Here is a 12,749-nt window from a genome sequence, read left to right on the forward strand (position 1 = left end):
TGGAATCACTTTTCTTCTAATTTGAGTCCATTGGTTTGTGTTCTTGTTTCTGGAATAGCCCCAAGCCAAGTTGGCTCTATCTTCCACTTGACTCTGTCTTCCACTACAGATCGCTGAAAGACAACTACCATGCATAGCTTTGACATGGGTTTTGAAACAGAACATAGACCAGAGTCATGTTTCCTGAGAGGGACCAGTTAAGAGCAGCGCCCAGGAATAAGCCCCACCTAGTTCCTCCCCGGCCTTGAGAGAAGAAAGCACCAGTCCAAAGGCTCCAAGGCACAGGAAAGGCCGCGGAGGGTCTCTCTTGCAAGGCAGTCGGCCAGGCGACGAGGCTGACCCACCCTTGCCCATCAGCCCCAGTTCCAGGACACCAAGGCCGGCGGCGCTAAGTGCTGGTAAGCGGGGAAAAGGCCGAGGGAAGCGGCCTGGGGAAAGGCCGGGTAGGTCCCGGGGAGGCCGTAGTCCTGCCCTGGAGGGGTGGCAGCCCCGGTGCAGCTCTGGCAGGCCTTGCCGTCCCTGACCAGGATGGGCACCACCACCCGGCGCAGGAGAGGCGCCCCCTCGCGGGCCCCGAGGCCCCCTCCTCCGGCTTCTCCTCCTCCTCTCTCGGCGCCCTTGGCCCGCTTCATCTTGTAGCGGTGGTTCTGGAACCAGATCTTGACCTGGGTGGGCGTCAGGCGGAGCAAGTGGGCCAGCTGCTCCCGCTCCGGCGCAGACAGGTAGCGCTGCTGCCGAAAGCGCCGCTCCAGCGCCAGCGTCTGCGCCTTGGAGAAGAGCACGCGACGCTTCTTCTTCTTCTCCTCCTCTTCCTCTTCCTCCTCTTCCTCCTCCTCCAAACCCCTTGGAGCCGGAGCCATCGCCGTGGGGTGAATCCTGCTCTCGCCGCAGCTCTCATCCGAAGCTGGAGGGGAGAGGGAGAGGGAGAGAGGGAGGGGGAGAGAGGGGGGGGGAGAGGGAGAGGGAGAGGGAGGGAGAAAGGGGGGGGGGGGGAAACAGAACTATTAGTTCAGATTGAAGATGAATGTACATAGAATCATAGTTGGAAGAGAACTCGTGGGCCATCCAGTTCAACTCCCTAACAAGAAGCAGGAAAATCGCATTCAAAGCACCCCGACAGATGATCATCCAGCCTCTGCTTAAACGCCTCCAAAGAAGGAGCCTCTACCACACTCCGGGGCAGAGAGTTCCATTGCTGAACAGCTCTCTCACAGTCAGGAAGTTCTTCCTAATGTTCAGGTGGAATCTCCTTTCCTGTAGTTTGAAGCCATTGTTCCACTTCCTAGTCTCCAGGACAGCAGAAAACAAGGTTGCTCCCTCCTCCCTATGACTTCCCCTCACATATTTATATATGGCTATCATGTCTGCTCTGTAGAATGAATGCAGCTTGGTACCACTTTAACTACCAAGGCTTAACACCAGCACTATTTGGGAGAAAAGACAAAGTACCTTGTAAAACTGCAACTTCCATGTTTCCATAGCTCGGGGTAGTTTAAGTGATGTCAAACTATATTAAAGACTGGGTTGCTGTGAGTTTTCCAGGCTTTGTGGCCATGTTCCAGAAGCATTCTCTCCTGAGTTTTGCCCACATCTATGGCAAGCATCCTCAGAGGTTGTGAGGTCTGTTAGAAACTAGACAAGTGAGGTTTATATATCTCTGGAATGTTCAGGGTGGGAAAAAGAACTCTTGTCTGCTGGAAGCAAGTGTGAATATTGTAATTGGACACCTTGATTACATGTAATGGCCTTTCAGCTTCAAAGCCTAACTGGTTGCTGCCTGGGGTACCCTTCGTTGGAAGGTGTTAGCTGCTTAAGAGGCTGAGGGGGGAAAGGAAAGGGCCTGAGGCTGTTAGGAATTGTGGGAGTTGAAGTCCGAAACACCTGGAGGGCCCAAGTTTGCTCATGCTTGGTAAAGTTTACTCATAAAGAGGAAAGGTAACGGTAGTGCATGCTCTTTGTGAGACAACTGTCTATGGGTCTTACATGACAGACAGGGTTTTACTGAGAAGGCAGACTAGATGTGTCCAGCAGCTACTAGGCAGCAGTAGTAGTAAGGTTGTGGTTGGATGGGTAGCACTGGTGGAGGATCTGTCACAAACAACAGGGGTGTCACCATAGTTATTACTTCTCAGAACAGCAGGCTCTCTGTGTCCATGGATTCGACCATCCACAACTTGGAAATATAACTTTCCCTTCCCCTGTAAAAATAAACTCTAATTTTTTGTAATTCTATATAAAGAATTGCAATTCTATAATCTACAGCTACACAATGGAACATGAGCAGCCATGGGTTTTGATGATGGTCTTCGAATGAAACCCAAGGGCCATTTGCACATAAGGATCCATGGAAAATCGCTTCTCAATGTCTTTCATCATGAACATTAATTGGGACATAACTCAAAATTAAATAAGAGTACCAGAAGATGCAACTCTCAGGACAGATAGTACTCAACAAGCTACTGGAACACAGTAAAGGATAACTAGGACTAGCATTGTGTTTACTGATACAACTAGCCTCAAGGAGAAAGGACCTAAGGGATAGGATTTTAGGAACATGGAATGTGAGAACCAGGAGAAACTAGACATAGTAAAACAAGAAATGGAAAGTAAAAGCATTACAATAGATATGTTGAGTCAGGTAACTATTTTACCTAGGAAATGAAAATCCAAGAAGAAATTGGGTGACATTTATAGTGAGGAGAGATGTAGCAAAAGCAGTCAAATAATATAAACAAAGGCTGACCTTATCTTATCAATAAGACTTCAGGGAAAATAAATGAATGCAACCTTAATCTAAGTTACATTCCACCCACAGAGACATAATACTGGGAATGGAAATATTCATATTCGGAAGGGATAAGGGGTGGCTTACAAAGGGACAAACCCAGAGAGCACAGAATTAAAATATAATGCAATAAAATAAAGAGAAAGAAAGATAATGCCAACCAAAAGTGGTTAGAATCAAAAGTAGGGAATTCAGCAGAATAAAAGATTTTAGAAAAACATGGCATTGAATAAATAAATTGAAATTAGAGACTGGTTGATTGAATTTTGCAAGGCCAACAGTTTATTCATTACAATCATTTTTCAAGCAGCTCAAAAGGTGATTGTATGCATGGACATCACTTGACATCACAGAAATCAAATAGACTACAACATTGGAAACTAAAGATGAAGAAGCTCTATTATCTGTCTAAAATCAAGACCAGGAGCAGGTTGTGGTACAGACCATGGACTACTAGTATATAAAAATAGAGTAAAGTTAAATCAACTGTTGTGCTGAAATACAACCTGAAATATATTCCTGCAGAATTTTTTTAAAAATGTAAAAACTACATTTATACTATTAAGTTTAATTGACTGGCAGTAGGAAGTATACTGGACCAAAACCAGAGACATTATTAAGGAGGAATGCAAAGACATTATCTGCAGCCAAGAGAGAGAGAGAGAGAGAGAGAGAGAGAGAGAGAACCTTCAATGGATGAGGGATGAAACTCTTTAATCAGTTAAAGGGAGATAAGAAGTAAAAATACAATATGTCCAGAACCCTGAATGCATCTATTCAGCAACCTGTATACAGGGACAAGAAAAACTACTATAGTATTCAAGGGAGAGAAACTGAAAACAGCAAAAGAGAAATCAGAACATTCTTTCCCAAGATCCAAGAAATCAAATAGAAATATAAACCAAGTGTTGAGTGCCTTATAATCAGCAGGTGGGCATAATGCATGGCCAAGAAGGACTGAAAAGATGATGATGGAAACAGTACATTGAAGAACTATACAAAGCAGATTATGATAATAAAAAAATAACAATACTTTATTTATATCCTGCCACCATCTCCCAAAAAGGAACTGGGGTGGCTTACAAAACAATACATATCATGCCATAACACATAAATACATCAATATCAATAATAATAACAATGACAACGATAGGAAAACAGATTTATTAATAGAAGACCCATTTGAAGATGAACCTAGAACTTTAGAAAGTGAAGTGAAAGCTATATTCGGAACACTTGGGAAAGAAAATAATCACTAGGAACAGACAACATACCAATATCATATGGATTTTTAAGTTATAGAGACAGAATTTACTCTAGTTCTAACTTAAACTTGTCCACATCGAAACAAATGGCTCACAGATTGAAAAATTCCAAAATATGTCCTAGTCCCCATGAAAGGGGACACCAGGAACTGAAATAATCACGGGACTATTGCATGAGTCTCTCAGGGCTCTTTCACACAGCCCTATAACCCAGAATATCAAGGCAGAAAATCCCTCAATATCTGCTTTGAACAGGGTTATCTGAGTCCACACTGCTATTCCAGTTCAAAACAGATAATGTGGGATTTTATTCAGCTATGTGAAAGGGACCTCATGCAAACAAAGTGACGCTCAACATTTTACAACAGACTTTTACCATATATGGAGCACAAAATGCCAAATGTCCAAGCTGGGCTCAGGAAAGGAAGAGGCACTAGGTAACATATTGCAAGTATGTGTTGAATAATGGAGCGTTCTCAAGGATTTCGGAAGGAAAACATCCTGTGCTTTATAGATTACAGATTGCTATGATGCTTGCTGCCCAACCGCAGACCTGGAGAGAGACTGAAGCTAACATGTAAACTACTTAACTCGTTTCTTGGACCGCAATTCCTTCCGCTGGTAGGTGTGCCTTTTAAAGAGAGCGGCAGAAAGAGAAGATCGGCTTACATTCACCCACCCACTCCATCTGCGTCATTGTGACAATCCAAGCAACCTTTCGCTTCTGTAAACACCAAGGAAACGTCAAGGAGAGGGTTTCAAATGCGTGTTTACGAAATGTTGCTCGTAATCATCTCTAGTGTGATGACTTCATCACACTAGAGAATGAATCCACTTAAAATCCGGTTGCTGCCTCCTCCAGAATTCTGGGGTTTGTAGTTTAGGGAGGAGCCTTTAACAGCCTCACTAAACCACAAACCCCAGAATTCTGCAGGAGGCAGAAACCAGATTTAAAGTGGATTCATTCTCTAGTGTGATGAGGTCGGGTCCATTTATACCGCCCTTTTTTCCTCCAAAAGTGATGGTTTTCTGTCAGTGACTATATGACGAGTAAAGTATGAGATTATGTTACAAGTGGATTGGTACCTTTCATAGGTTTTTAATCGTTCAAAAATTGAAGTGAATATTGATAAAACCGTGCTCTAAATTAAATGAACAATGATCCGAATTTTAAAGTAATTGCCTCTCTCTTCTGGGAGAAAGAAGGGATATGCATTAAATAAATAAATAACACTCCCAAGGATTTTCCCCAGGTAGCAACCAGCCAGGCTTTGAAGCTGCAAGGCAATTAAATGCTAATGAAGGTGGCCAATTGCAATATTCACACTTGCCTCAAGAGTTCTTCCTCCCACCCTGGATATTCCACAGATATATAAACCCCACTTGCCTAGTTTCCAACAGACCTCACAATCTCTGAGGATTGCTGTCATAGATATGGGCGAAACTGTCAGGAGAGAATGCTTCTGGAACGTAGCCATATGGCCTGAAAAACTCACAACAACTAAATAAACAATTAGACTTAGAATAAACTAATTGATTTAATAAATTCTCCTTGATTCAATGGATCCACTCTAATGGGAATTAATAATTGGATTTAATGGGAACAGGGAATTTAATTGCATTAGATCACATTATGTAGCACATAAACAATAAACCCACACATTATTATCCGTTACCGCATTTAAATTACATTCTTACTGCCTTGCACAGGACACAGAGGTCTAAATCTTGTTGTTAATCTCAAGCAGAGTAGATCCACTGCATCGTTGTGATTTTCCTATGCATCTAAAGATTTTTCCAATACCGTTCAACAATGGATTCAATGGATCTACTCTGTTTGGGGGAACATTTCAATTTCCAGCGCACAGCAGTTCCGGAGACCAGGGTTCAAATCCTCCCTCGGATGAGGAAAGCCCTTGGGTGGCCGTTAGCAAGGCTCGCTCGCTCAACCATAAAGGAAGACGTTGGTTGATGATCTCCCCTCAAGAAATATTGTCAAGGAAACCCTATGACAGAGTCGAGCTAAATTACAGCTGCCTTGAAAGCACATACTAACAATAACAACCCCTTCATGATATCATACCAGGTAATCTAGGGCTTACTCCTACCTAAGAATTCAAAAACAGCTATGTTGGGCTAGTCTATCAGTACCTTGGAGAACATCTGAGACAATTGCTTAAAGGTGGTTCTCCACTCACGACTTATCCTGCACCAGAATGTCAGCCTGGGAAGGTCCAAGGATTACATGAGCACAAAATAAAGGTTTGTTTCTGATACTAGGGTAGAATTCGGAATAATTTTATCGTGTCAGAAGCGCTTCTGGTGTGAGAGAATTGGCTGTTTACAAAGAGGTTGCCTAGGGGACTCCGGGATGTGTTACCATCCTGTGGGAAATTTCTCTTATGCCCCCGCATGGGAAGCTGGAACTGACAGACTGGAGCTCACCCTGTCTCCTGGATTCGAAACCCAAACCAGGAGCTCCTTGAATTGTTTAGCTGCCTTGCCCATCAAGGATAGGGGGGGAAAGGAGAGCAACACCACCCCGCCCTCTTGAATCCGTATTTAGAATGACCAACCAGATCAGAACCAGGAAAAGGTGCTCAGATACGCGCCCGCCTCTTCCTGGTTCTGTTCAAGTTCATGAGGCTAAGTCTGGATCCAAGGAGATGGGCTTGTTCTAAACGGTTTACAGCACGGAGGCCATGGGACGGAGCTCCGTTTCCCTCGCGAGCCTCTGTCTTTAAATGCCAGGGAGTTTCGACTCAACAGAGAAAGGACATCTAGATTGCCTTCAAGAATGCCTCCTGGATACACCCGATGAGAAGACGACAGCATACGGAACAAAAGCCTAGGTGTCTGTCCACTAGAAGCTCAGAAGGCGATAGCTTGCATTGTTATGGTTTCCCAAAATATTCCTTTCCACAACATAGAATCATAGAATCCTATAGTTGGAAGAGACCTCATGGGCCATCCAGTCCAATTCCCTGCCAAGAAGCAGGAAAATTACATTCAAAGCACCCCGACAGATGACCACCTAGCCTCTGTTTAAAAGCTTCCAAAGAAGGAGTCTCCACAACCTCTGAGGATGCTTGCCATAGATGCAGGCGAAACGTCAGGAGAGAATGCTTCTAGAACATGCCCATATAGCCCGAAATACCTACAACAACCCAGTGATTCCAGCCATGAAAGCCTTCGACAATCAATACTGGAAGGGTTTGGTGGGCACTGACCTTGAGTTTTGGAGTTGTAGTTCACCTACGTCCAGAGAGCACTGTAGACTCAAACAATGATGGATCTGGACCAAACTTGACACAGATACTCAGTATGCCCAAATGTGAACACTGGTGGATTTTGGGGAAAATAGACCTTGGCATTTGGGAGTTGTAGTTATGGAGTTTATCATTCGCCTAAAATCAAAGGGCATTCTGGACCCCACCAATTATAGAATTGGGCCAAACGTCCCACAAAGAACTCCTATAACCAACAGAAAATAATGTGCTTTCTGATAGCCTTTGGTGACCCCTGTGACACCCCCTCGCGACCCCCCAGGGGTCCCAACCCCCAGGTTGAGAAACGCTGCTCTAGTTCTATGGGAAAGCTCCTTTAGTTGCAACCCAGTGCCTCGTTGGATGGGACTGACTTCTGAGTAAGCATACTCATGTGTACATACCTGTCACACCCAGCACTTTTTAACTTGTACCCATCATTGACCTGGCCATGGTTTTTTATTGTGTAATAGTGTAATGTTTTGTTATTGCTTATGTTTTTAATTTTGCCTTGTTTTATTGTTGTTGTTTATTGCTGTTGTGTGGAGGCCTTGGCCTTTGTAAGCCGCATCGAGTCCTTCGGGAGATGCTAGCGGGGTACAAATAAAGTTTAATAATAATAATAATAATAATAATACCTGGTTTCCCACTGAAAGCAAGCACCCTTCATAGCCGAATCTTATGCGGCCTGCTCGGGGCACTTCCACACAATCCTATATACCAGAATATCCAGGCAGAAAATCCCACATTATCTGAGTGTGGACTCAGATAACCCAGTTCAAAGCAGATAATGTGAGAGTTTCTGTCTTGATATTCTGGGATATAGGGCTGTGTGGAGGGGCCCTCAGAAATAAATGCCATTGAATTTCATGGGTTTATTCCCAGTGAAATTGTTTAGGATGACAGCGTTTAGCTGAACAAACTTTGGTCCTCCAGGTATTTTGGACTTCAACTCCCACCATTCCTAACAGCCTCAGACCCCTTCCGAGCCTCACAATATGGGATTTACAATATTTGTGATTGATATATGAATGGTACTATTATGACTTCAATGACCAATGTTATCCTCCCTGAAAAATAATGTCCGTAAAATCAAGTGAACCCTCGCACCGCAAAACTGCAAATAAATATCAGTTGAAATAACAGAGAAGGCAATCACCTTTCTAAAAGTCTATAGATTAAAGGCTTTCAACAAAGGTTCAGTCAATCCAACTAGATTCCTAGGAGATGTATTGCAGATTAACAACACGAATTTATTGTAGAATATGGTAGATCTAATCGGTAAATTGTAAAGGGGTTTTTTCGAAGGCAAACATACCAAATATTCTTTTCAAAAGCAACGAAAAGAAAGACGAACAATATAATGTATAGCGTAGATATATATCTAGATATCACAGAATTCGTCCTTCAGAAATCCAAGACAATTTAGTCCGAAGTACCATATGTACCGTGACATAGGTTTTTGTTAGCCCGAATGCATGGGTCCAGGGACCCCTAATGTTTACGATACGCCCGAATATAGTGTGTGTGTGTGTGTATGTGTGTGTATGGTACTTCCGACTAAACTGTCGTGTATGTCCATATATATCGGGTATGTCCATGTGTTGGCACATTATACTTATCTATTGATCTCTATTCTTACAGCCTAAACTAGACAAAACATGCTAGTTGAAGCAGACTCCATTTGAAAACGCAATAGAGATTATACATCTAATAATAATAATAAAAATAGTAATGTAGGCCCGTTAGATTAATTGTGAAAGGATGGATCAACATATAGGTCACTCTAATATTCTAGAAATAAAAGACAGGAGCGAGTTGAGAAACTGCAAGTCACTTCTGATGTGAGAGAACTGACCGTCTCCAAGGACGCTGCCGAGGGGAGGTTGGATGTTTTACCTCCTGTGGGAGGTTTCTCTCAATATTAAGAAGAAGAAGAAGAAGAAGAAGAAGAAGAAGAAGAAGGGAAAGCGTCATATATATATATATATATATATATATATATATAATGTAATAATATTAGACTCAAGGCTTTCTATAGATAAAACCTTAAAATCCAAGGAAATCAATTTCTTTTTTTTTGTTTTGTGAGTTCTGATGGCTTTGTGAGTTCTAACGTGTCGATTTATGCACGTTTGGTGACTCCTACTGCGTGGGTTTCTGTGTGCTTTGTGAGCCCTAATGCGTGGGTTTTGTGAGTCCTAATGAGTGGATTTTATGTGTGTTTCGTGAGTCCTAATGTGCAGGTTTGTGTGAGTACCGTGACATAGGTTTATGTTAGCCCTAATGCATGGGTTCAGGGACCCCTAATGTTTACGATACGCCCGAATCCCTCGCAAGGCACTAATTGTCTAGGATTTCCTCCAAGCTCTTGGGGTCGATTATTATCTGGAGAGAACCAGGTTTGCTCTCTCCTCCCGAGCCATCGAAAGAGCTCGTTTCCCGTACCTTCCTGGACCAGTTCCTCTCCACCTGAGGCCTCCCCCCTTGATCCGCTGCCCGGCCTTGCACGCTTTCCCCGTTTCTCCTCAGAGGAAGGTGGGCTCCACTCCTTCGCGGGCCCTGCCATGGCTCCCATTTCCGCCCCCCCCCTCCCCAAAACAAGGTGTGGCAGCGAGATGGTCCCCCTGGCCACCCTTTGCACTCGCTCACTCTCAACCTCTTCCTCTCACTCACACACATAGTGGTTCCGATCAGTCTCCATCCATTCCCCGAAGAGGGATCCGCCTCTGTAGCCCCCGTCCATAGGCTCAGCGTCTCTCCTGCTTTGGCCGCTGCTTCCTTCGCCGTCCTTCTCGGGTAAATCCAAGAGGCTCCGGACGGTGAAGCTGATCCTGCCTGCCATGGGGGCGACGCCGGGGGACTGGCAGGGAAGGCGACCAGACCGGGGCTGGCTCATGCCCGCTTGGCAACCGTTTATATTGGCCCGGTCCGGGTTATCATCCACACCAGCGTTGCTCTCCCACCCTCCTTGCTGAGTCAAGTGCCAAAGGGCTAATGGGAGAGAGGACTCCCTCTCCCCCCTCCCCCCGCACGCACCCACCTCATGCCCCCTCCCTCCCTTTCCCCCCAGAGAATCCTCTCTTCCCAAAGCCAGCAGGAAGCAGCCTCTGCTATTCCAGGTTCTGTCTGATTAAGCCAAAGTGGGGACAGATAATGGGGATTGTTCGCCCTGAATAACGTCTTGGGTGGTATTGGAGAGTTGGGGGGGAAGTGGGGGGGCAACAGCCGCCCTCGCCACCCTGCCAACCCCCGTCACAGGAACCGCTGCTGGATCGGAAAGAGCCTCGGGGGTCCCCGCTTCCCCCATTCACTCCACGCCTCGTCTTTTTCGGGAGTAGGCAGGAATTGGGCCATTGTCTTGTTGTCTTTCTCCTTGTTTGCCAAAGCGGCTTCAGGTCGAGTCTTCTCCTTCTCCTTCGGCTTCTCCGTCCCTTTCTTTTGTCCTCTCTCTTCCTCTTCTCTCTCCTCAGCCTCAGCTTTCCCCTTTCGCTCTTTCTTTTTTTTTTCTAAAAAGGCGGGGGCGCATATCTTCACCTCTCAAACGCCCGGGTTTTCCCAACAACTCCTATGATTCTGTTCCATAGAGGCATGGGGCAGCCAAACTCTCTTCAAGGGATCATCTATACTGGGTTGCTGCGAGTTTTCCGGGCTGTACGGCCATGTTCCCGAAGCATTTTCTTCTGACATTTCGCCAACACCTATGGCAGGCACCCTCAGAAGTTTTGAGGTCTGTTGTAAATTAGGCAAGTGAGGCCAGCTAACTCCTCCTAACAAAGGATTCTCGCAGGCAGGAAGAGGACAGTCTTTGAAGCTGCAAGGCCATTCAATGATAATCAAGGTGGCCAATTGCAACATTCACACCTACCTCAAGCAGACAAGAGTTCTCCCTCCCACCCTGGACATTTGACTGATATATAAAACTCACTTGCCTAGTTTCCAACAGACCTGAAAACCTCTGAGGATGCCTGCCATAGATGTGGGTGAAACGTCAGAAGAGAATGCTTTTGGAACACCGTTGTACAGCCTGGAAAACTCACAGCAACCCAATGATTCCGGCCACGAAAGCCTTTGACAACACAGATTTAAGAATGTCTATCCATGACCACAGTAGGGAGGTGAGTTCGATTTTAAATTGTTACTGTTTGTTTTTTGAAAAGAGTGAAAATGTGAAAGGAAGCAGCCAGTCTTTGAAGCTGCAAGGCCATTCAATGATAATCAAGGTGGTCAATTTCAACATCCACACCAACCACAAGCAGACAAGAGTTCTCCCTCCCACCCTGGGCATTCCACAGATATATATAAACCTCACTTCCCTAAATGTAAAATCTATACAGTTAAAGCATTTTAAAATTATTAAAAGGGTATGCATATGTGTTTGCCCCTTATAAAAACCCCATGAATTTTCTTGGACAAGAAATACACAAATCCACCCAGAGGAAAAGTGTTCTTACCACACATCAAGGGAACCACATAGGGAAGCTGATGAAGAAACACAACATACACCATGCACCTATGGAGAAATCTACACAGGGACCACCAAACGCAGCAATGCCCAAATACGAATCAAGGAACATGAAAGGCACTGCAGAATAATTCAGCCAGAGAAGTCAGCCATAGCAGAGCACCTGATGAACCAACCTGGACACAGCATATTATTTGAGAACATAAAAATGCCGGACCACTCTAACAACCACCATGTCAGACTACACAGAGAAGCCACTGAAGTCCATAAGCATGCGGACAATGTCAACAGAAAGGAGAAAACCATGAAAATGAACAAAATCTGGCTAACAGTGTTAAAAAAACCTCTAAAATCAGGATAGTAAATAAAGAGCAACACTCAAAAAAGGGGAATCCCAGACATGAAAAACGAGGGCCAGCTAACACCTCCCAACAAAGGATTCCCACAGGCAGAAAGCAGTCAGGCTTTGAAGCTGCAAGGCTACTCAATGCTAATCAAGGTGGCCAATTGCAACATTCACACCTGTCTCAAGCAGACAAGCGTTCTTTCTCCCACCCTGGACATTCCACAGATATATATCAACCTCACTTGCCTAGTTTCTAACAGACCTCACAACCTCTGAGGATGCCTGCCATAGATATGCGAGAACCGTCAGGAGAGAATGCTACTGGAACATGGCCATACAGCCATGATCAACACCAGTTCATCTATACAGTTTACTGACTGCAGCTTTACCCTACTTTAACTGCCATGGCTCAATGCTGTAGAATCCTGGGAGTGATAGTTTGGTGGGGCAGCAGCTCTCAGGCAGAGAAGGCTAAAGATCTTGTACAACTACAACACCCATGATTCCACAGATTATCCATGATAGCTAAAGTGGTGTCAAACTGCATTCATTTTACAGTGTAATTAATGAAGCCTCAACGTTTTGGAATCATGGGTATTCTCTCACTCCAGAAGCAACTTGC

At 44.7% G+C, this 12,749-nt stretch overlaps 1 protein-coding gene across 1 annotated transcript; it reads right to left on the reverse strand.

Moving 5' to 3' along the window:
* Positions 1-353: 353 nt before the first annotated feature.
* Positions 354-10,215, reverse strand: NKX2-8 (NK2 homeobox 8). The gene is made up of 2 exons (XM_060757831.2): positions 9,993-10,215; positions 354-904 (listed from the first exon to the last, which is right to left on the reverse strand). Exons 1-2 carry the CDS (start codon positions 10,213-10,215, stop codon positions 354-356), a joined length of 774 nt encoding a protein of 257 aa, XP_060613814.2.
* Positions 10,216-12,749: the final 2,534 nt, after the last annotated feature.

This window comes from Anolis sagrei, chromosome 1, assembly GCF_037176765.1.
Source record: "Anolis sagrei isolate rAnoSag1 chromosome 1, rAnoSag1.mat, whole genome shotgun sequence".
NCBI classification, from domain to species: domain Eukaryota; kingdom Metazoa; phylum Chordata; class Lepidosauria; order Squamata; family Dactyloidae; genus Anolis; species Anolis sagrei.

What these genes read in the sequence shown, in the direction of transcription:
- NKX2-8 (XM_060757831.2), bottom strand. Translation starts at nt 10,215, where the DNA reads ATGAGCCAGCCCCGGTCTGGTCGCCTTCCCTGCCAGTCCCCCGGCGTC. An exon ending in TGATCGGAACCACTATGTGT is followed by an intron (nt 905 to 9,992) that starts GTGAGTGAGAGG and finishes TCTCCCCTCCAG; the next exon opens with CTTCGGATGAGAGCTGCGGC.